This window comes from Polypterus senegalus, chromosome 9 (genome assembly GCF_016835505.1).
Source record: "Polypterus senegalus isolate Bchr_013 chromosome 9, ASM1683550v1, whole genome shotgun sequence".
In the NCBI taxonomy this organism is placed as follows: Eukaryota; Metazoa; Chordata; class Cladistia; order Polypteriformes; family Polypteridae; genus Polypterus; species Polypterus senegalus.
In genome coordinates, this window is record NC_053162.1 from 29,730,480 (window position 1) to 29,755,429 (window position 24,950).

The window sequence follows — 24,950 nt, forward strand, 5'->3', positions numbered from 1 at the left end:
CCATCACTTCTGGGATATCCATTATGGATGCCTCATTACAAAGTTTTCCAAGTCATTTATTATTTGTATTGAAGCCCCTATTGATAATAAGCTGCCCCAAACCAACCCCAGTTCAAAAAAGTAGCCTGTACCCTGTCCATACCATATTTCATGGAAATCAGTTGAGCCATTCTTGAGTGATGCCTGGACAGACAGACTGGCATTTGTAATGTGGATGTAACCTCCGAGTAAGACAGGAATAGTTCAATCAATCAGCTTTTATTCAGTCACAGACATGGATTCCTACTTTGCAAAGCAGAAGAGCAAAGTTCCCCTGTTTCATTTGGCTTTTAATATTCATTTTCTTCCCTACCCCATCTAAGTATTTTCATTTTATATTACGCAAATCGGCCAACCATTTCTTTTTTGTGTACATATCAAGAGGGGCCCCAAAAGAAGGAAAGGCCACCTTTTCTGTGTCTAAAAGACGCGTTCCTAAAAAAGGAAGTTGTCTTATGACAGACGCCTGTATGAATAACCTGCCATTATAATAAAACAGCTTTTAACCCTTAGTAGCTTGCAAGCAGTTCAGTTTTCTTTCACAGTAACTTTATTGATCTAGATATGGTGCCATTTTGTTTTTGGGGTTACCACTATTTTGTGGTTCTGTCCCTAGAGATGCAATGTAACATCACACACACACACACACACACAAAGCCCTTTGTAACCCAAACTTTCACAGGCCATTTTATCCAAGTTTGTGGATAAAAAAAGCTTAAAAATCTATCACACTATTATTTTTGGTTTCTGAATTTTCTGCTCGTACTTTTTGTCTTGAACCTTTGATTTCTTGGTTGTGACTTTTGGCCCATTTCTGGTTTACAATTCCATCTCCTGATCCTTTTATCAAAGTTCTTCCATGCCTGTTTTCAGCCGGGCCTAACCAGCAGACCTTGCACCCCATCATTCAAAACATGTCTTATTTGCATTCCTGTAAGATCTTGTTTTGGCTAGGAATTCTTCTGTTAGTTCTGGCTTACTGAATTTTGCTGTATTTTTTGCCCTGTGTTTTGCTTTTGACGTGTATTAATTTGTCCTTTTTGAAGTGGCCTCTTCCTCTGATTTCACCTGCTCCCTTTATTTCATCTCCTTGTCCATTTTGTATTCAACATGAAGAGTGCACACCAACTATCCTCCCATCCATCCATTATCCAACCTGCTATATCCCAACTACAGGGTCACAGGGGTCCGCAAGAGCCAATCCCAGCCAACACAGGGTGCAAGTCAGGAAATAAACCCTGGGCAGGGCACCAGCCCACCGCAGAATGCCAACTACAAGGTACCAATTTTCTTGAAGTGTATAAAAATTAGAAAAAAGGTAACTCACTGTTATCTGGTCCAGGCCGGTTTCTGCTAAGGCATTCTGGGAAGGTTCGAGAATGTTCTCGGTCATCAGGTCCATTGCCTGTCGCTGCCCTTTTGGAGAGAGCTCCGCTGTCACTGTGATGGTGTTGGAAGCAGGCTGACTGGGGCTGGAGACGGTCTGGTATGAAATCTCCTCAATAACAGCCACAGAGTTGTCATCTTCAAAAGCCCTGTTTTCGAGATATCTCATATGAGACAGATTGTTTTTGAATTAATGACACCACACTGTACTGATAGCTGACATACTGTGGCGGAAAACAAAGACACATTGGATAACATGTCTGCAGCACGTACACCATGTGAAGCACTTAAAGTGGCACACAAACGTTTGGGCAACCTTGATTAAAATGTCTGTTACTGTGAATAGTTAAGTGAGTAGAAGATGAACTAATCATCGAAAGGCATAAAGGTAGAGATGACATTTCTTTTCAGCATTTTATGCAACATCAGTACATTGTCTTTGTGTTTTGTATAATTGTACAGTGAAAATAGGAAAGGCACACCATGCTAACGTTTGGGCACCCCAAAGTATTTGAGATCTCGGGTAACTTTTCAGAAGGTCTCATTAGGGCTATGGCTTGTTCACAGTCATCATTGGGGAACCCCAGGAGATGCATATTGCAAAGCCATATTAATTCTCTGACTTCTCAATCCTTGTCCCAACAGTCTGCAGCTATGAGCTCCTCTAAGCAGCTGCCTAGCATTCAAAAATAAAATAATTGACGCTCACAAAGCAGGAGAAGGCTACAAGAAGATAGCAAAGCATTTTCAGATTGCTGTTTCCTCAGTTCATAATTTTATTAAGAAACAGTGGAGAACAAGTGGAGGTCTAAAAGAACTGCTCACTGGATTGCTAGAAAGGAAAAACTCTGTTTGACTGCAAAACATCTTCGGGACGATTTAGCAAATTCTGGAGTGGTGCTTCATGTTCTAATGTGCAGTGACACTAGCACAAATATGGCCTTCTTATCAGAAAAGAAGAAAACCTTTTCCTGCATCCTAGCCACAAAATTCAGCACCTGAAGTTTGCAAATGAACATCTAATCAAGCCTGATGCATTTTGAAAACAAGTCCTTTAGACTGATGAAGTCAAGACAGAACTTTGTGGCCACAGTGTGCAAAGGTATGTTTGGAGAAAAAAGGGTGTCAAATTCCAGGAAAAGAACACATCTCCAACTATTAAGCAAGGGTGGTGGATCGATCAGGCTTTGGGCTTGTGTTACAGCCAGTGGCACAGGAAACATGTCATTGGTAGAGGGAAGAATGAATTCATATACAGTAAATACCAGCATTTCCTGGAAGCAAACATCACACCATCTGTAAAAAAAAACCTGAAGTTAAAAGGAGGATGAATCCTACAACAATATAATGATCCAAAACACAACAATGGAATATCTCAAGATGAGCAAGCTGACTGTTTTACCACAGCCCACACAGTCCCCACACCTAAATATCATTGGAAATCTGTGGATACATCTCAAAAGAGCAGCACATGTGAGATGGTCCAAGAATCTCACAGAACTGGAAGCCTTTTGCAAGATCAAATGGGCAAAAATACCCCAAGTAAGAACTGAAAGACTCTTAGCTGGCTACACAAAGCATTTCCAAGCTGTGATGCTTGCCAAAGGGGGTCTTACTATTTACTGACCATATCGGTTGCTCAAAGTTTTGCTTCAGGCCTTTTTCATTCTTTTATATTGTGTACATGTGAATCCTGGAAATAAAAATGTAATCTTGCTTAAAATATTAAAGAAATGTATCATCTTTAACTTTATACCTTTTAGTGATCAGTTAATTTTCTGCTCACTTAACAGTTTCAAGGTATTTGTAGGTGTTTCTCTATGTCATATCCTCATACAATCAGTGGGAACTGAAGGGATTTAGGAATAATTCTGATCTTCTGTCTTTTCCAAATTCTAATCTTCCTGTCTTTTCCAAATACTCTACTGGCCCATTACTCTTAATTTCAAAGAGTTATTACTTCATGGTCCAGAATCTTCCATCTTGTATGTCAGCTTTCCTATCATTTGCTCCTTTTTATTTTTTTTTAAACCCTAGTCTTGTCGTGAATCTTGTTTTAGCAGTCAAGCATGTTCAAGAAACAAGATGAAAACAATGAACTTGTGTTAGTTTTGCGTTGAGGATGGAAAGAAAACCACTTCCTGCTTTTGTTGTTGTACTTAGTCATCCTCGAGTGATCACTGAAGGCTTTGCTTTTTCTCAGTATGTGAAAGTAGCAAATGTTTGCTGAGTGTTTCTGCATATTTTAGAGTGTAACATCCTTTTTTCTGTTCTTTTCTCCTGTTACTGACAGGTCATACTTATTGAGACAAAGGAACTTCAAGATGTCACAGTCCTGTGGCTGCTCCACCCTTTCCTTCTAGTTTTTCCCTTTTTGATAATTATTTTCCTTTAAAGTGGTCAATTTCTACACCCACCTCAAAAAAAGAGTAGATGAGGCCTCAAACGTTGCTTCATCCCCAGGTGCTGCTGCTAATAAGCCAGTTACCAGAGGGAACATTTAAGAGGGGCCTGCAGATTAAGGTCTTTGCTGAGGTTTTGATTCGTGCCTCTTTAAAGTCTCAAGCTTCTTGATTATGTCAGGTGTAATGGACGATATGCATGGACCGGATTCCATGGAAGTCCAGTGCAATAGAAGGTCCAGGAGAAATGAGCACTCCTGTATAATTTCTCCCCCAATTTGTTAAATGGCAACATCCCTGGAGGGCATTCCAACACAAACACCTATAGGGTATGCTGGGACCTGTAGTCCCATGGAGCAGCCTTTTTGGGTGCTATCAGGGGAATTCATAGAGCCTACTTTCAGGGACATCCAGGAAGTGTTTCCAACGGGCTGTGCCCCAGCACCAGAAGCACTCCCTGGTTATAGATAAAAAGATGCTCAGTCTCAGCCAGGAAAGTCAGAGCCAGGTGGAGAAGGACAAAGCTTGCCCGAAGGAGTGGAAGAAGAAGAAAACAAATATTGTGGTGATTTGGTGTAAATAAGCCTTTTATGATACTGGAACTTGTGTCGTGGTGGTTGTGTCAGGGATTTGGGTGCTATAATGCCCCCTAGTGGTCACACAGGTTTTGCGTTTTATCGTTCTGGCCTCAGCTTTGGTGTCAAAATCGGTGCACACCTTTATCAAGTGTCTGAGAATTACTCCTAGGATTTGCAGTAAACGTTTGACTAGGATAAGAATTTGTCCATCTGCAGAGAAGGACATGAGATTTATTATGCTTATTAAAGTAGTAATCTGTAAAATTAGCCATAGCTATTCCTGTGCTGTTTCTGAAGTCACAGTTGCTCTTCCAGTTGATGCCATACTTCATTCCTTGAAATCCCCTTATCTTCTGTGCGGCTTTATTTATCAAATGCCCCATAAGTCTCTGCTTTCTTCTTGAACTTTCCTGGGCTTGTAAAATGTAATGTGATGTTCCACTCGGTGCTCAGTGTACCTGTGTGAAATTTCCCTGTCAATAACCCATCCAGCCTGCCTATCTTCAGGGTAATATGCTGGCTGTTACAGTACGGTTTACATCCATGGCCACTTGTGTGTTCATAGTGTGATATCTCTTGTGATTCTCATATACTTGTTCATCCACACTGAGGCAAAGATCTTTATGTGCATGCTGATTTACTTGAGTACAGCTTGCTTTAAAATGAACTTACTTAGAGTGAGGAGGAAATGTATAAATCTGTGTTTTACCTCATGTACTGCATGGACCTTCAGACATTGGTTCAGAATTCAAGAAATGGCTGGATATGACAGTCGCAGATCATTGCTATTGCAAAGTTACATTTTCTCCATGGCCATAAAAATGTCACCTTACCAAGATTTTCATTTTGCCTGATGGTGCATGGGTTCTCCACTTAGATGCAGCAATCATGTGACTTACAAGATTTATTGCGTCTTTGTTAAATTGATATCTTTTTACGAGTTCATTGCTGTCCAGTGTTTCCAAAACATCCCACCTTTCCCAGAGTTTGAGCTCTGATTGCCATCTTCTGGCAGCTCCTAACGAGATAAGACAGCTCATCAGCTCATGGTGAAGTTAGAAGTAGTCTCCTAAATTTGAAAAATGGGTACATTGATTTTACTTCTTCTCCCAAGGGTAGGACCAAATTTGCGCCACTCAGATTTTTCTGAGCCAGTTAGGACCGTTTCCCTACTCTGAGAAACTTGATAAATACGGGCACAGGACTAGAGTTGTAAATTACATATTTAGTTTTTTTCTGTAATTCTCAGGACCTTGATTTTGTGAGTGTCTACATTTGTGATTTGGCTTTCTAAATTTCTGTTCTAATTTTTTAAGTTCTTAGCATCCTTAGCTTCAGTTTATTTAGTTAGTATCTGATATTCCTTCCCCTCCTTTCCCAGTGTCGCATTTCTTTCCAGTCTTTCCTTTTGTTTATTTTGAGAAGCTTTGAGGATTTATCTTAAACCTAAATGATTTAATACATTTATTTCTCGGTGTCTCGTTTACATTTTTCTAGTATTCTAGTCTTGTGTCTTTAAATTACTTACTTATTTTACAATTCATCTGAAGTGTGATTAATGAGGAGATACACAGTTTTGGGTTTTGGTTCCCTGTGGGTGGTCTGTACAGTAAATGAAATGTATTTGTGTAAAGCCTGAGAGTTATGGATCTCACCAAACCGTGTGCTTCATTCCTTTAAGATGAACTGCCAAGACCTCCCTGCCACTTTACTGGCCTCTATGTACCTGTTCTCATACGTCCGTGTTGACTCCAGTTTGCTGCAGTTTCGGCTTGAGACCCCAGAGTGGCGAAAAACTGAAAAGAAAGAGAGAGAGAGAGATGGAGTCGCTTTATCTTCATGTTCTTTAAACACTTGAGAAGTGAGTGATTCCAAAAGTGTGAAATCAAAGCGTACAAATTCATCATCCTGTGCAGTAGTCAAGTGGGTGGCCTGCTTACATTTACCGAGCATATATGGAGGGCTAAAATGAGTCTGTTTTTTTTTTTAATAATTGTTACAGGAGCCCAAAAAAGCCAGAAAAACGTGAGAAATTTTTTGAAGCCTGATGCCCAACAGCATTCTGGGACAGATCTGAACTGATCACATCACCATCTACCCTCGCCATGTGCTACTCTCCCTGACATTGGTAGTTATTTTATTTTCAGTCTGCTGACTTTAAAAGTTGTGTAGGCTGTGCACCTGCCAGTTTTCTTTCTTGTTCTTGTTTGATGGATTTTAACAGATGAGGTGCAGTATACAGCATGTTATTGCCATTAACAGAAAATGTACACCACATCTACCAATGGAGCATCAATATGAAATACACGGTATCTCAATGGGAGAACTGGGAAGAAAACAGAAGTGTTGAGTGGTTTTGAGCACTGCTGCCTCACAGCTGCAGAGTCCTGAGTTTGACTCCTGGCCCAATCACTGCCACCATCATGCGTGTTCCCCCTGCATGTTCTCCTTATGTTCTTTGTGGATTTGTCTTCTTTCCAGCTTTCATCCTATAATCCAAAAATATCCACGCTAAGTTAGTGGGTGTAGTGTGCATACGTGCAAGTGGGCCCTGCACTGGACTGGCACCTGCCCACTTTTGCTTCTTACCATTGCATTCCAAGTACTACTGGGATCCTACTACTGACTCCCTATGGGTTAGAAAATGGATGACTAGACATGAGAGTTATGGTACTGCACACACTCTAATGTAGTGTTTTGGGCTGTAAAGCAGGGGTCCCCAACCCCGCGGTCTACAGCCCACTAGCGGGCCGCAGCCGTCTGACAAGCCGTGCTGCAAGAGAACTGCCGGCAATGGAGACTCACTCAGTGAAGGGCTACAGCAAATTGGCTGCCCCCTTCATTGAGGACACTTTTCAGAATGCTAGGCGGGTGGGGCTTTGCAGCGGCGCAGAGACGGGAGAGAGAGACCGAGGTGAGAGAGTATTACAACAAAGTATTTTTATGGTCCTGACAGTTTATAACACAAGTCTATAGAAATATTGTTACTACGAAGTAAACTCAGCAGATACTTTCATTACAATGAAGTGACCTTGAAATACTTAAATGAATCATCCGCAGAGCAGTTAGTTCTGTGGTCGCAGCTCAGTTGTGCACAATGATCCCCAAACAGAAACACTGTCATTTTTTTACCTTTCTATGAACTTTCTTTTTTTTTTTTTTTTGCTATTTTTGTTTTCGGTGGTTTTCAGTGACACCTTTTGCTTATCGCTCATCAACATTTGTAAACATCCATTGGAATTTAACTCATTGTCACCCTCCTATAGAAATGGCAGACATGAAAAAACAAAAACAGCTCATATTAGAAAAAAAAAAAACTTTATATTTTTGTGGCTCTTGATTCTGGAAAAAAGAAGTTGCCAGTGAATTCGAAATTTTGCCATCAACACTGTAAACCTTCTTGAAAGACCGAACAAAAAAAGAAGAAAAATCTCGGGTTGCAAACTTATGCGAACTGCTGCATTTGAAGACGTCGAAAAAGCCATTTTATTTTGTTCAGAGATGCTCATTCAAGAAACATTCCTATTAATGTGGCACTCATTCAAGAAAATGTGAGGTTTCTAAACTCTCTTGCGACCTCCCCCAACTAGACAGCACGCCGAAGTGCGATCTCCACGTCTGTGGAAGACTGTTTATCCATTACCAGGGCAACAGCAGACTCACAGTTCTGCTGTGTCTCTCCGCCAAAACAAACAGAAAAGATCTCGATGGGTGATGCAAGGAACATTGTAAATGCAGGTAACAGGATTACTTGGCCTGCCTGACTGCTGTGTCTGTTTATAGCAGAGTGGCAGATCCCGCTACAATAAATAACCGTGCTGTTTCTGTTTCAAGCTGAATAAAGCTGGTTTTGCTAAAGTAATGAGACTCAGCCTTGTGTTTTGGGGTGTAAGACATGGACTTATAATGTGACCCCGATCTTTTAGGATTCGCTTCTGTGGCGCCTAACTTCACCGCTGTGAGCCTGCTGTTGCCCTGCCCCGGCCACGGACAAACAATCTTCCACAGACACGGCAATCACGCTTCAGGGCACTCTTCAGCGAGACGTTCCCAATGGGTGGTTGGGTTGGGGGGAATCTCAAAAGAGTTCAGAAACCTCACAATATGATGAAGAAGAAAAGGATGATTCGGCTTCTGATTGATAACTGTGCTGCCCACAACATGCTTCCACATTTAGATAATGTTCAGCAGTGCTTCAGCCATTAGGTTTGGGCATCATTCGCACCCTGAAAGTGTATTATCGCAAGGAAGTGCAGAGAAAAATTCTCATCAGCATAACTTGCAGACAGGAGGAGATTAAAATTAACGTGAAAGAAGCTACTGAAATGACTGCAAACGCCTGGACGCAAGTTAAAGAAAGCACTATAGTGACAAATACAGAATCTCATTACTATGGAATTTTCATTACAACAAAATATTTTTAGATCTCTGGCAGTTTGTTGTAATGGAATTTTACCAGTATTTGCTTTTAGGTTTTTAGTACTTTTTGTTCCTGCTTTTTTTTTTCCCATTATTTTTTTTTGTATAAATATTTCAATACAAGAATCTTGCATTGTTTTGACTTGGATCAGAGGTTTCACAGTTTCCATCTTCTCCATTTTTGTGGACATTTTCATATGTTTATTAATTAATATCCTTAGCCTCATGTTGGGCCTGTATGGACTAAAACCTTCCTTTTTTAGTTTGGGCTTATGCGCCTATGGATGAGGCCTTTCAAGTGGGCTCAGTCAAGAAACAGGAGTTGCTTTGGCCTTTTTGTGGGGCTTTTTGAGGCCTGCACCCACTTTTTGTTTTTTACTGTGGCAGATATCAGAACACCAATGTGACATTACATGCCATGCTTGATTCATTTTTAAATTTACGCAAATTTTTAATTATGTTTAAAGGCGCCATTTACATTTTACTGGCATAGAAAACTTTATATACACTGAGTTGGCACCTTATAGGTTCCAGCAGTCCTTTCCACATAACTGCCTCATCAATGAATATGGATATGATTTAAAGTAGGCAGGAGAGTATCAAAAGATGAAGTTTGTGGGCATTGGCAAAGCTAAAGATGTAGGTGGTTCATAATGGTGGGTTCCCAATTTGAGTACACCAGGAGCAGCAGATGGAGTTTCTATCCATTAAAAATGGTTTCTCATCAGGGACACATCCAGTCAATGATGGTCAAGTGGTCATAAACAGACTGTTGATGAAAGGGGCTGAAGGAGGACAGGAAAAGACAGGCAGCAGCTGATGAGGACAACACAGAACATGTGAACCCACTAATGGGGATGGTGGCTGATGACTAACTGAGTTCAGTGATCTAATTATCACAAACACCGGATACTGGATGATTGGATGGGCATTTCCTGTTTCCAACTGATTCAGACTGCTTAGAGCACCGGCATGTGTCCAAAAGCCCCATAATTCAAATACCTTTGCATATGTTTTCAGAATTAGGCAAGAATTTCTCTGCGAGCTACTTTAAAATAAGTCTGCTAGGCCCCTGCCTACATTTCTGTTTAATTTTTGATTTTATTTAAATTAGTATGAGGAGCTAGCACACAGTGGTCTTTTTGGCATCAAACCGCTGTCTGCACTGGGCTAAATTGGGGATTCAAGTGCTGCACTGTAGAAGAAAATTAAAAGAAAATTAAAAACTAAGGAAAAATTTAAAAAGCAAGATAATTCTGACATACAAGAATACCAGAAACTACAGCAAGGGATCAGAAAAAGCATTCGAAAAATCAAAAGAGAAACCAAAATAATTATTAGAGAAATGAAAACCAACAGCAAGCAATGTTTTCAGTCCTACTCTAGTAAAACAGACGATAAGACAATTTAAGAAACCTTAGGGACATGAATGGAGAAATCCTTAAAAATTGAAATGAAATAGCAAATGAACTGAGCAAATATTTCACCCAAGTATTTATAAAGGAAGAAACAAGTGGAATGCCTCATGCACAAGTAAAAACAAACTCTGAGTTCATAGATTTTAAATTAAAAGTGTCACATGTACCTCACTGCGGTGGGCTGGTGCCCTGCCCGGGGATGGTTTCCTGCCTTGCGCACTGTGTTAGCTGGGATTGGCTCCAGCAGACCCCCGTGACCCTGTAGTTAGGATATAGCGAGTTGGATAATGGATGGATGGATGTACCTAAGGCCCTCAATATGTTGAAGAATAAAAAAAAAAACTCCTGGACCTGATGGGATCTTACCAATTGTATTGAAAGAAATAAAAGACATCATCTATAAAACTTTTATTGTGTATTATAGTTTATTATAGTTCAACAGTCACTTCAGAAAATAGAAGTACCCGAGGACTAGAATGTTGCAAATGTGACTCCAATCGCCAAAAAGGGAGACCAAATGGATCCTAGTAATTACAGACCATTTAGTCTTACTTCTGTGCAATGCAAAATTATGGAAATTATTAAAAGAAATAAATTAGAAAAATACCAAAATTAAAATAGCATTCTAAATAACAGCTAGTACCAAACCAATCTTTTACATTTCCTTTTGAAGCAAACGGAATAGTTGGTAAAACAAAGCATACGACATAATTCTCCTTGACTCTCAAAGAGCATCCCACACCAAAAATGAATTCTGAAACTAGAAGTGGGTGGCATCAGAGGTAACCTACAAAATTGGATTTCTAGTTGCTTAACTGGCAGGAGACCAAGGGTACAGATAAGAGGAGAACATCATCAGAGGAGTCCCTCAGGGGTCTGTCCTTGGACCCTTACTTTTTCTGATTTATATTAATGATATTGATTCAGGTATAGTTCGAACATTTGTGAAATTCACAGATGACACTAAAATTGGAGGGATGGTAGACAGAGAGGAGGCGGAAAAAAGAATTCAAAAAGACCTGATAAAGCTTCAGAACCTGGAAAATGCAGTTTAATGTAGAAAAGTGTGAAGTGCTACATGTGGACAAAAGGAACATCAATTAAAAATACAAGATGGGAGACACTGAGCTACAGGAAGGAACCTCGGCAAAAGATTAAAGGGTTTATGTTGAAACAAAATTCTCATTGAGTAAGCAATGCACACAAGCAATTAAAAAGACAAAATGGTAGGTTATATCATGAAAAGTGTTGAACAGAACATCAATTGACTTAAATTCAAACTACTGTATATAATGCACTAGTAAGACCACTTCTGGAGTATCGTGTGCAGTTCTGGTCACCACGGCACAAGAAAGACAAAGCAGCACTTGGACAAGTGCAGAGGAGAGCAACCAAGTGCATCCTGGGACTTTAAGGACATGTCGTACTGTGACAGACTCGGAGAATTAAACCTGTTTAGGGTCGAGCAGAGGAGACTGTGTGGGGACCTCATCCAGGTATTTGAAATCCTCAAAGACATCGATAAAGTAGATCCAGCAGAATTGTTTCATCTTAGGAGTAAATCACGTACTCGAGGACATCAGTGGAAATTAAGGGGAAGTGCATTTAAAACGGAGTGGTCTCCTCTTGTTTGTCGAATTTCTTATATTTCTTATGCTAATCGTGATTAAAGTATCTTAACTCTGTATTGGATATGTTGAATTGATTGAATTCATAATTGGGTTTTTTTGTTCCTAGTAGTGTGTTTGATTGTTCTGTTAGATCTATTTATTTTATTTGATTATATCTTACCAAGTGTCAATAATGCATGGAGTGTCTTTTTGTAGCATCTGTCGTGTATCATTCTCATTTAATTTTAAGTTATTTTTCTTTGCATGTAACTACTTCTTTAACATCTTGTAAAGCATTTTGAGCAACATCGCCTGTATGATAATTTGCTATAGAAATGAATGTTTTGTCTAATTCCTTGATTTGAGCAGAGTACTGTTTAAAGGATATCTGAAGATTATTCCCAGGGGGCGCATCCCTTCATAGTATGAGGATATCACTCCATACCACTAGGCTGTGCATTGATTACATCAAACTGGTATATGGAGCTTAGTTATGGCCATTCACCATATCTTACATCAGTGGTTCTCAACCTGTGGGGCGGGCCCCCCTAGGTGGGCACGAAGTAACAAAAAGGGGGGCACGAAGATGTGAAAAAAAGAAAACAAAGAATCAAAAATATGAAAAAAAACATCTGTTGAAACCAAAACAAATTAACTTAAACTACATTCTGATACCAGAACGATAAATATAGAGTTAGATAAATGTCGATAAAAGTTAGGTAGGTACAATAAAATATTCATCTACATATCAAAATAATGTTAGGAGGGGGCGCGATTAAAACTGTTATGAAAACTCGGGTCGCAAATACTTAAAGGTTGAGAAACGCTGACTTACATCAATAAAATTTTTTTCAGAGTGGAGATCTGTCATCACCTGCTATGGGACACATTTCACACAATATGGCTCAACAGGCCGGTGCCAGATATTCAGTGTGTTTGTTGAGTCCACTTTCTGACACAACTAAGGCTGCTTAAAGGTAAATGTAGAATCAAGCATCAATTTAGAGCTGGGGTCCTCAATCCCAGTCCTGGAGGTCCACAGTGGCTGCAGGTTTTTGTTCTAACCCAGTTGCTTAATTAAAAAGCAATTCTTGCCAATAATTTAATTTCATGGCTTGTTAGTGCTTTAACTCTGCCATGTCAAGTCATTCTCATATCCTAGATTTTCTTCCCCTTTCTAAGGGTATCATCCAAATGATTTGAAGGCTAAAATGAAGGAGTAATTCTCAATCCTTCACTTTTATCTCTTTACATTCCTTCCAAGTATTTCATTAAACCCAATAGTGCATGATAAATACACACAGGAGTAAATGGTAACAAGCTAAATGGAGAAATGCTGGTGTCTTTTGTCATTAGCATTTTATTGCTAATTAGGACCAATTAAAATTAAATACAGCTGTTTAAGACTAAAATAAGCAATAAAAGTTCAAAATCTTAATGAACGAGACAACTAAAGTGAAGCAGAAGTGTTACTTGAGCAGTAAGTGCTTCTTATTAAGCAATTGGGTTGGAGCAAAAACCTGCAGCCCTTCAGGACTGGGATTGAGGACCCCTGATCTAGAGGGTATTCCTCATAACATGGACATTCAGTGTTATCAAGGGGATGAATGTATTGTTTAGTGATTTTTATTTTAAGAGGTGTGGTGGTGTACAGGTTAGCACTCCTGCTAAGTCAGTCTCATAATTGCCTTCAGTTTTTTTTTTTTTGTTTTTTCTTTCACATTAGAAGAGACAGAGTGTGGGTGTGTATGGCAAAATGCCCTGCGTTGGACTGGCGTCCCATCAGTGGTTGACTCTAGCTTTGTATCTTTCACTGTGACGCTACAATCCCTGAAAAGGCGTTGATGGATGGCTGTGTTTTTTACATTAAGGGCTGTGATCAGTCCCATTCTTGCCTGTCACCTACTCTAAAGGCTGAGTGGCATGAAAAAGTGTTCAATCCCCTTGAAAGTCATCATCATTTTCTGCCTGACAAAAGATTAGTACACATTTATCCACACTGACTTTTGAGTTGTTCTTCTTCAGTTTGATATCTACAGAAACTGGTTTGACTTTGAAAATCGATTGTTATAGCCCAAGAGTTCACATCAAAAAATAATGAATGGATAAATATGTGGACAAATCTTTTGTCATGCAGAAAATTCTGATCACTTTCAAGGGGACTGAATAATTTTGCCCGCCCCCTATAGTTACCAAACTAGCCAATCACAGTCGTAGTGACAATTAGTCACAATTTTTGAGGTGGTGTGCATCAAGCTACACTGTAGTTATGCCATAAGTGACATGGGCTACAGCATACAGTAATCACAGTGTTGGTTCGACACAGAAATATAAATCAGCCATTACACTTCTCACACTTTGACTTAGTGTGATGAGCCCATGTTACCCCATACAATCTTTTTTCTTTTTTGTGCTGAGCTCCTACAGGCTATGGAAATTAACACTTGCCCACCAGCAAACCTCACACACAGGCCTAGCTCAAGGAGTGGATCTCAGTTCTGGGTAAGAATCTCTTCAAATTCGATTTATTTATAAGTAGACAAAATGTGGAATCTCCTTAGGTTTCCTGGGCTCATTCCTTATAACAGGATGTGGAGCACAGCAATATGGGGGAATCTCAGAGTTTATAACTGAAGAGTCAAATGTGGACTTTGCGTGCCTCGTTACCATGAGGCAAAACATTGATTACATCCAGAAACATTATTAATCTTTAAAAGGGTGTGCTATGGTGTGCTGGCAAAACTTACAGAAAAGTTGCTGTGCAGATTCGTAAAAATCGGCAGGATATTGCTGTGCCCTCAATTTAGCAGTTAAGCTCGTGTTTCTTAGTTTTTTCTCCATCGTTAGGGTATCTGATACTGCTCCCTTCAGCATTTCTATCTCGTGCAGCTAACTAATTTGTTTGCCTTTAACAAGATAACATGCAGGAAACACGCGTACAAACAGATAGAGGCGTGACTGGATTTCTACGAAGAATTGCATTCGCTTGAAAAACAACAAACTAGAAAATAGTATCTGAATGACAGAACTACAGATTATTCAATCTTTTAATTTATTGGAAAGTTTTGTAACAGTCACACCTTCAGTCTTTAAATTTAAATGTTTTTAAACCTAAAATCCGTTTTTCAGTGTTAATTTCGGGACTCCGTCCGTGTTTTCCGCATCGCAGAAATCATAAGGCCCTACACTAAGGGCCATGTCAGATTCTGCAACTTCTCCAGTGATTTTAAGTTGCACCCTTCATCCAGTGGTGTTCTCTTCTGTATATCCAGGCACCTATTGTGAAATTCCCAAAAACACAGTCAACCTAGTCAATGACTCACTCCAAAAAAATTTTACTTAAGTCATAGTGGTGGGCTTTGTGTGCGTGAAAGCTGACAACTAATGAATCCTCCTTTAGAGGCACAGTGAAGAGAATGCAGCAATGAGAAATGAGGAATGCGTGTGTTTTGGAGCTCAGAAACTCTATCTGTACGTACCATGACAGAATGGAAAAAAGATTAAAGGGCTGAGATTGTGGCTGAACTTGCCATAGCTGTTAACTCTTCATACAGCACCAGCTAGCTAGTGGCTGTCAGAAATAGGGACTGGCACGACTATGCTGGAAACTCGGCACTCATTCGGTAAATATGACTGATGGGTAGTCATTTTCAGTGGTTTAAGCTGACATGGTCCGATTACAAGATCAGTATCTGTGGATGGCAAGTCTGACATACCCTACGAATAGAAGTAATGTAATGTGATACCAGCTTTACTGTCACATGACCTAAAATGGAACTAAAACCTTAAACGGTTCAGAGACACATGTAGGATATTGATATGGCAAATCACAGAAAACAACACTACTTACATCCATGGCTGCTGTCTGTATTGCCATTCTTCTGAATAAGTGAATAGAAACCCATGGTCAGAAAAATGAGCAATAGTGAGATTCCAACACCAACTACAATGGGAATGTCATGCTTTTCCAAAACTGGGAGCCATGAGGATGGTGTGCCCAAAGGTGCAGCTGGATGTTTGTCCCTGCAAAATAAAGAGCATCCGGTATAAGGAAGGAAGGCCTAAAAGGCAGTGGCAGAGATGCCAGTGGGATCACATTTTAATTTTTGGTAGTTCAAACTTGCTTTTCAGGACCCCTGACCCACTAACCTTTATTCTTACATTTTTCAATAAAATATTGATCACTCATATCTGTTATACTGTCTTGATTTATTAAAGTGCATTACAAAAAAATCAAATAAATGCATAAATGTAAATCAAATATTCATTTAATTAAAGACCATATTTACTTTAAAAGCACATTTCACAAATTGCACGGTATTGATGCAAGTAACTTAGACACTTTAGTAATAACATACACTAGAAATTCAACTACTGAATGACTTGTATGTTTTTCAGCCAGACTGGACCCTTCTTTGTATAACAGCTCATCTCATTCTCAAATCTGTGGGATCCACCTCAGGGTCACACTGGGCAGCACTGGGCAGCACTGGGCAGCACTGGGCACAAGGCAGACCACAGGGCCCACTCGCTCCATTTAGAATGTGCAGTTCACCTGGCTTAACGTTTCTTTGGTGATGAGGGTAGCAATTCCCACAATGCCACCAATTTGCATAATATTTGTGAAATCATTTTGCAGACGTTTTTCAGTTTTCCAGCCAAACCCACAACCACTCTTAAGAGTATGTAAGTTTCTCTAAAAGCTGTTTATCATTGTGTTATAATTTAAGATGTATCACACATCTGAGACATCTCACTTGGAGAAAACCACGATGTTGTAATGAACCCTGCTTACGTTTCATTTGCCCACTTCCTTGGTTACGTGAGTCCTTAATCTTTTGGCTCCGTTTTCTAAACACAGCTGTAAATCTAATGAACCTACATGTCTCCCAAGTTAATAACAAATCTCCTTTAATTTACTTTACTTAAATATACTTTTAAACACTAAACGTTTTCTCAACCATAGTGAATTTACGTTTTAATAAGGCTGCACAGTGGTCAGAGCCTCTGACTCACCACTGCGGAGATTTGGAATCAAATCGCAGCCTGCACACTGCCTTGGCATGTTGCTGCCATGTCTGAATTTGTTTTTCCTCCCACAAGGCCCTTCACCCCAATAACCTTCACCCATTTTGCTCACCTAAATTGCCCAAAATGACATCAAGTTGAGGTTTGAAGGTCCTTAAAGTCTTCATCTTCTTCACACTACTTGGTCATTTATTCCATGTGTCAATGGTTCTTTGTATGAAGTTTTCTAATGAAGACAGGTAATAGAGTATACTGTATGTAAAAATATTTGAGATCTCTGGCTCTGATTGTACCTTCTGCATTCCTCTTATGCCTCCCCTCGGTATCCCCTCTTGCTCAGTGCCTCCTCTGTCAATTGCATTCTCATAAAACTTGCTTGCCAGAGTCGTCATTTCGCTGCGCCTTACTTGCTGCCTGTTTGCTTTTTTGATTACCAGTATTAGATGGGCCCCCATTTCCCCACTGTGAAAACAGAAATCGTAAATGTGAATACTTTCTATCGGTGAAGGTGACTCATAGAGTATTTTGCGACCTAATATTAGTTGGTAAGTTTGTAGCACCGCCACATGATAAATGTATTTTCTGGTTTGTCTTTTGTCTCTCTGTGTTGCCTTCAATGTGAACTCTGTCTCTGCCCAAGCACATTTATAAAAAGTGAAAGTAATGAAACAGGTATGCTGGGAAGACTGTAATAAGGAGAACCTTTGTGAGGTACGGTCAGTTTCCATGATAATGGATGCTAATCTACAGTTAATAAGGAGCGCAAAAAGGCAGGAGAAGAAGAACAATACAGAACACAAGCTTTTGTAGTGGAGGATACAGGCGTGGACTATCCAAGGCCAGACAGGAAATTGCCACACTTGGTGGTCGAAATCCTTTCCACTTTTGAGGTGGCCAAATTGAAGAGTTTCCCGGCATAGTTGTTCTTGAGCTGATGTGCCACAAATAGATACAGACATGTTTTTTTAGCCCTATAAGTTTTCTATATTTCTGCATAAATATGACCTGTAACATCATCAGATTTTCACTCAAGTCCTAAAAGTAGATAAAGAGAAACCAGTTAAACAAATGAGACAAAAATATTATACTTGGTCATTTATTTATTGAGAAAAATGGTCAGATATTACATATTTGTGAGTGGCAAAAGTATGTGAACCTTTGCTTTCAGTATCTGGTGCAGCAATAACTGCAACTAAACGTTTCTGGTAACTTTTGATCATTCCTGCACACCGGCTTGGAGGAATTTTAGCCCATTCCTCCGTACAGAACAACTTCAACTCTGGGATGTTGGTGGATTTCCTCACATGAACTGCTTGCTTCAGGTCCTTCCACAACATTTCGATTGGATTAAGGTCAGGACTTTGACTTGGCCATTCCAGAACATTAACTTTATTCTTCTTTAACCATTCTTTGGTAGAGCGACTTGTGTGCTTAGGGTCGTTGTCTTGCTGCATGACCCACCTTCTCTTGAGCTTCAGTTCATGGACAGATGTCCTGACATTTTCCTTTAGAATTCTCTGACATAATTCAGAATTCATTGTTCCATCAATGAAGGCAAGCCGTCCTGGCCCAGATGCAGCAAAACAGGCCCAAACCATGATACTACCACCACCATGTTTCACAGATGAGATAAGGTTCTTATCCTGGAATGCAGTGTTTTCTTTTCTCCAAACATAACGCTTTTCATTTAAACCAAAAAGTTCTATTTTGTCTCATCCGTCCACAAAACATTCTTCCAATAGCCTTCTGGTTTGCCCACGTGATCTTTACCAAACTGTAGCAGAGCAGCAATTTTTTTTTGGAGAGCAGTAGGCTTTCTCCTTGCAACCCTGCCATGCACACCATTGTTGTTCAGTGTTCTCCTGATGGTGGACTCATGAACATGAACATTAGACAATGTGAGAGAGGCCTTCAGTTGCTTAGAAGTTACCCTGGGGTCCTTTGTGACCTCGCCGACTATTACACTCCTTGCTCTTGGAGTGATCTTTGTTGGTCGACCACTCCTGGGGAGGGTAACAATGGTCTTGAATTTCTTCCATTTGTACATAATCTGTCTGACTGTGGATTGGTGGGGTCTAAACTCTTTAGAGATGGTTTTGTAACCTTTTCCAGCCTGATGAGCATCAACAACTCTTTTTCTTAGGTCCTCAGAAACCTCCTTTGTTCGTGCCCTGATACACATCCACAAACATGTGTTGTGAAGAGCAGACTTTGATAGATCCCTGTTCTTTAAATAACACAGGGTGCCCACTCCCACCTGATGGTCATCCCAGTGATCCATCTATCTATTATTCAACCTGCTATATCCTAACCACAGGGTCACGGCGTCTGCCGGAGCCAATCCCAGCCAACACAGGGTGTAAGGCAGGAAACAAACCCTGAGCAGAACGCCAGCTCACCTCAGGGCGCGCACACACACCAAGCACACACTGGGGACAATTTAGAATCGCCAATGCACCTAACTTGCATGTCTTTGAACTGCATGAGGAAACCCACGGGACACAGGGAGAACATGCAAACTCCACACCGGGAGGCGAACCTGGGTCTCCTAACTGCGAGGCAGCAGCGCTAGTACCCACTGCGCCACCATGCCGCCCCTGATTGAAAACACCTGACTCTAATGTCATCTTCAAACTAACTGCTAATCCCAGAGGTTCACATACTTCTGCCACTCACAAATTTGTAATATTCGATCAATTTCCTCAATATATAAATGACCAAGTATAATATTTTTGTCTCATTTGTTTAACTGGTTTCTCTTTATCTACTTTTAGGACTTGGGTGAAAATCTGATGATGTTTTAGGCCATATTTATGCAAAAATATAGAAAATTCTAAGGGGTTCACAAACTTTCAAGCACAACTGTATGTTGGCAATATACAATATTTTACTTTAAGAGTTGATGGACCAGTTTTATAGCAATTTAAAATGTCTGGCCCTAAGGAAGGGGTTATCCTGAAATGTATCGGCCTGTAGGACATGATGATGTTGAAACTTTGATACCTTTTGTATTGTAGTGTGGAAGGCTTTAATAGATATTTGCATTAATAATTTTTCTGACACAAAAAATTGGTATTGTGGAAACTGATAAACTTCAGTTATAAAGATTAGAAGCCTTTGTGTCCAAATATAATGTTTATGTTTGATGGTTGGTGAAATTAAATTAAAGTTTACTGTGATCTGCTTGCTGTTTTTTTGGATGTCTTGCTGAAATATACTGACTCCAGACTTCAGTAGGGAGATGGTTTGGTGTATTAGAGCTGCATTGCCCCGAGACGTGATCCCAGGAGGACAGATAAAAAACATTTAATTTCCAGAGAAACATTGACTGTAGACTTGGAAGGAAGGGCTAGACCAGGACTAGAAGAAACAGGATGTGACATGGAGGTCAAATGGAGCTTGTGAATTATACATTAGCAGGTAAGTGGGGGAGCCACCCCATATATTAAAAAGGTCTCTGACAGGCAGGCCTAGGGAGACACAGACATTTGTGATGACCCTCCTGTAAGATCAATACATACCTTTGATTTTGCACATTTTGGCTGCTTGAGACATGTTTAATACAGGCTGGCCAACAATGGTCTGCATGTTAAAGTTTTAAGGGATTTAATAAACATCTGATAATCAGCAGGCAATTATCAAACCTGCCCAGCACACAGGGTGACCCTTCCTGTAATTCTTATGGTGGCTTGGCCTTGCATTTCTATTTTTTTTACCCTTGAGAATTTTAGTTTTACATCTCAACAGAGTTTGAAATTCTTATCTCTTACATTATTTACTTAACTTTGTTCCTTTATTATGTTTGTATTTTGGCAGAATTCCTCCTCTACAGAATTGCTTTATTTTAAGGTCATTTTATCAGAGCAGTAAGCAGAACAGAATACAAAGTTATAATGAAGGGGCCCTCTGTTTAACTAGTGGATACAACAGTCAGGCATCCCTCACATGTCTACGGGTTCAAAAAGCTAATATCCTGAGTATCCAAACCTGTGAGCTGAATATTAGGCAACCCCCACCCAAGTACTGATTACCACATGTGCCTGAACCTTCACTTGATAACTTCCAGAACAGTTTACCAATGCTGCCTCCTGGCAATGCCAAGTAACACAGGAACCACATTTTTGAAATGCCAAGGAGAGCAATTTCCGTTCTGCATGGCACAACTTATTCCACTGATCCTTCTTGGCCTCCATCCAAGGTCTGTTGACTTAACCTCAGACAGAACTTGCTCTTTTTACTGCTGCCTAAAATGAAGTTCAGGTGAGCGCATTAAATCATGTTGGAACAAATTGTGAAACACAGAAGGCGTTGTGTCTGTAATTGGACTGTTTATTCATATTGCACATTTGGTTGGTTTACTTACTGTAAAGTTAGATTACCTCTTGTGTATCATTTCAGTTTTATTTTATGTTTTTCCCAAGTTTGTCTTGTTAGAATTGCCAAACTATAAAACATGTTGCAGCACATTATATAACATTCTGTTTTCAAACCAACTGTCTACAGTTCTGAATCAGCATGGAACAGAGTCTGTGTTGATGGCTCTGGAAACAAAGCAGGAAATATCCCTGGACAGGGCACCGGTCAACACGTTGTATGTTTCATTTTATTTATTTCACATTTATTTGCGCATCATGTGTTGATTACTGTAATGCTGTGGGTTATTATTGCCATTATACAGTATTGTGAGTGTATCCACATGAGCGTCCTGGAAGTGATCTCATTTTAGATGATAAACCGTTTTGCCAACCCTACTTATATAAATGCTCTATGCTTAAAGATTTGCTTGAGCAAAGTGAGATGTTGCCAGACTGGCATGTAATAAAGAGAAAGAAGAGCACAGGGATTCAGATGGAGATGAGGATGGCAATTCTGTAGTGCCAAGGGGTAATTCACACTTTTTAATTTGAATTTCTTAAAAAGACTCCCAGAATGTAAAACTCCATAAGCACTGATGTAATAGAAAGAACAGGGGAAAGGCAGAAAGCCAGGAGCCTCATTTATAGAACTTTGTGTGATTCTGAGCGTGAAAATATGCATACACCAAAAACAGAAAAATGCGTAGGCCAAAAAAAAAACCTTACGTACGCACATTTCTGCACAATTTGCCCTTTATAAATCACAATCATCCTGTAAATGTGCGTTTGTGAATACACCTAAAACTCCACCATGTTCCACTCTGAAACACCATATATGGAGTATGCTAATCAGCCTCATACATATGCAATCACAATGCTGCAGACCTTCATTGGCTAGAAGTGCAGCCACATGCACTTCAAATTAGAGGCACACAAGAGAACCTTATACGTTTAATGGTGCCATGTTACTGCTGCTGTAAATGCTGTGAGCTGCAGCCGCACACCATGCCTCAAATAAAAAAAAAACAAAGTTTCTGGTGATGAGGCAGAGTGCCAGCTACCAGCAGAGTGAGCTTGTGATGAGAGGAGGAAAAACACATTAACGTTCTCTGATTTCGATCTGTGAAGAGCATTTGAAATTGGAGATGCCTGTTTATGTGGCCTTATGCCAGAGCAGTCCTGATGATTGTCAGTCTCATCTTGGCATCTCAGATGACTTATGCGTTTAGTAGAATATCACTGCTTATGGTTAACAAAATAAGCTTCATTCCTGCTAGGTGCCCTTATTGCAATATGAGGGCATTAAAGCACTCTGATTACATTAAGAAAAAAATGTAAACTGCTGCCAATTGCTTTCTGATTTTGGTAACGTGCTATGTTATATGTTTGTGCACTCACACCATCTGAAACGTAAATGTAGCAGTTTGTTGGTTAGTTAGTGCCTTCCAACACAGTGGACACGATGGAGTGAAGCTTGGCTGAGATATTCCTGACCTGTCAGCCAGTTCCCTGAGAAGTGACAACTAATAGCCAATATAAACATAAAAAGTTCTCAAGTTCAAACAGCATTGGTCCTCTTAAAAGGTAAATAAAATACAGTGTGCACATCATATTCATCTCTTTTGTCACGTCAATGCATATTTTAATAAAAGCTTGGCACTATGAACTATTGAGCGTGCAAGTTGTCATTTAACTTGTTTGCCTGCATTTCCCCACTTGATCACTTCATTTCCCAGAGTTCCTATAAATATATGCATATATCCCCATCAAGTTTTCTTTTATAAATCCTGACATTTGCATGGGAAGTTGCATATAAACATTTCACATACATTTGTGCAAACACAAGCTTGATATACAGTACTGTGCAAAAGTTTTAGGCAGGTGTGAAAAAATGCTGTAAACAAAGAATGCATTCAGAAATGGAAGTGTGAATTATTTATTTTCATCAATCAACAAAATGCAGTGAATGAGCAAAAGAGAAATCTAAATCAAATCAATATTTGGTGTGACCACCCTTTGCCTTCAAAACAGCATCAATTCTTCTAGGTACGCATGCACACAGTTTTTGAAGGAACTCGGCTGGTAGGTTGTTCCAAACATCTTGGAGAACTAACCAGAGATCTTCTTTGGATGTAGGCTTCCTCACATCCTTCTGTCTCTTCATGTAATCCCAGACACACTCAATGATGTTGAGATCACGGCTCTATGGGGGCCATACCATCACTTCCAGGACGTCTTGTTCTTTACGCTGAAGATAGTTCTTAATGACTTTGGCTGTATGTTTAGGGTCGTTATCCTGCTGCAGAATAAATTTGGGGCCAATCATGAACCTCCCGGATGGTATTGCATGATAAATAAGTATCTGCCTGTATTTCTCAGCATTTAGAACACCATTAATCCTGACCGAATCTCCAACTCCATTTGCAGAAATGCAGCCCCAAACGTTCAAGGAACCTCCACCATACTTTACTGTTGCCTGCAGACACTCATTATTGTACCTCTCGCCAGCCCTTCGACCAACAAACTGCCTTCGGTTACAGCCAAATATTTCTAATTTTGACTCACCAGTCCCGAGCACCTGCTGCCATTTTTCTGCACCCCAGTTCCTATGTTTTCATGCATACTTGAGTCGCTTGGCCTTGTTTTCACGTCGGAGGTATGGCTTTTTGGCTGCAACTCTTCCATGAAGACCACGTCTGGCCAGACTTCTCCAGACAGTAGATGGGTGTACCTGGGTCCCACTGGTTTCTGCCAGTTCCTAGCTGATGGCACTGCTGGACATCTTCCAGTTTTGAAGGGTAATAAGCTTGATGTGTCTTTCATCTGCTGTACTAAGTTTCCTTGGCTGACCACTGCATCTACGATCCTCAACGTTACCCGTTTCTTTGTGCTTCTTCAAAAGAGCTTGAAGAGCACATCTTGAAACCCCAGTCTGCTTTGAAATCTTTGTCTGGGAGAGACCTTGCTGATGCAGTATCTTGTGTCTTGTCGCTGTGCTCAATCTCGCCATGACATGAAACTGTCTTCATGAAACATGAAACAGCATTTTTTCACACCTGCCTAAAACTTTTGCACAGTACTGTATATTTTCTTATATATATTTTTACACATCAGTATAAGGACCCTCACCTACTGCAGGTTGGCCTCTGATACCTGAGAACAGGTCATTTCAGAGACACAGTTCTTGCTTATGTTTTGTATTTATTGTATATCCTTCTTAGCTTTATGTTTACCCCCACAATATTGAGTCAAAAACGTTCAATTTTTTTATTTCATCAATAAAAAAAATTACATATAATTGAAACGTAAATACTACAACATCAATTTCAATACAATAGGACAGTTAATGTCTAGTGTCTACTGTACTGATGTAGATTTAGTACACGTCCTATGTGTGATATGTTTTGAGACAGGCACCAACGCACTGCCCAGTGTTTTAATCAGGACAGTACAAACATAGTTCTTTACGCACTCTTCCTATAACATTTCTTTTCTGCTGCTTGGGCATAAGAGGGTAGAAAGCTGGTGCCTGATCAGCACAAAGTGATGCGTCCCTCGGGTTATTGCTAGCACAGAGTAAAGCTTGGTGATTTCCACATTTGCCCCAACACTAACATTGAATTATGCTGCATTGTGGACAGCAATTATGGGGCTCACATCTTTCTATGTGATCACAATCATTTTGCCTTTTTGCCACGCACCCCTTTAGACCCTG

At 40.0% G+C, this 24,950-nt stretch overlaps 1 protein-coding gene across 1 annotated transcript in view; it reads right to left on the reverse strand.

Annotated features, from left to right (window-relative positions):
- LOC120535455 overlaps positions 1-24,950 on the reverse strand; it is a 135,079-nt gene that overhangs the window by 28,237 nt on the left and 81,892 nt on the right. The window contains exons 15-17 of the mRNA XM_039763332.1: positions 15,703-15,875; positions 6,132-6,201; positions 1,367-1,574 (exon numbers count right to left, since the gene is read on the reverse strand). Of these exons, the coding sequence (XP_039619266.1) occupies positions 1,367-1,574; positions 6,132-6,201; positions 15,703-15,875 (451 nt within the window). The remainder of the gene's footprint in view (positions 1-1,366; positions 1,575-6,131; positions 6,202-15,702; positions 15,876-24,950) is intronic.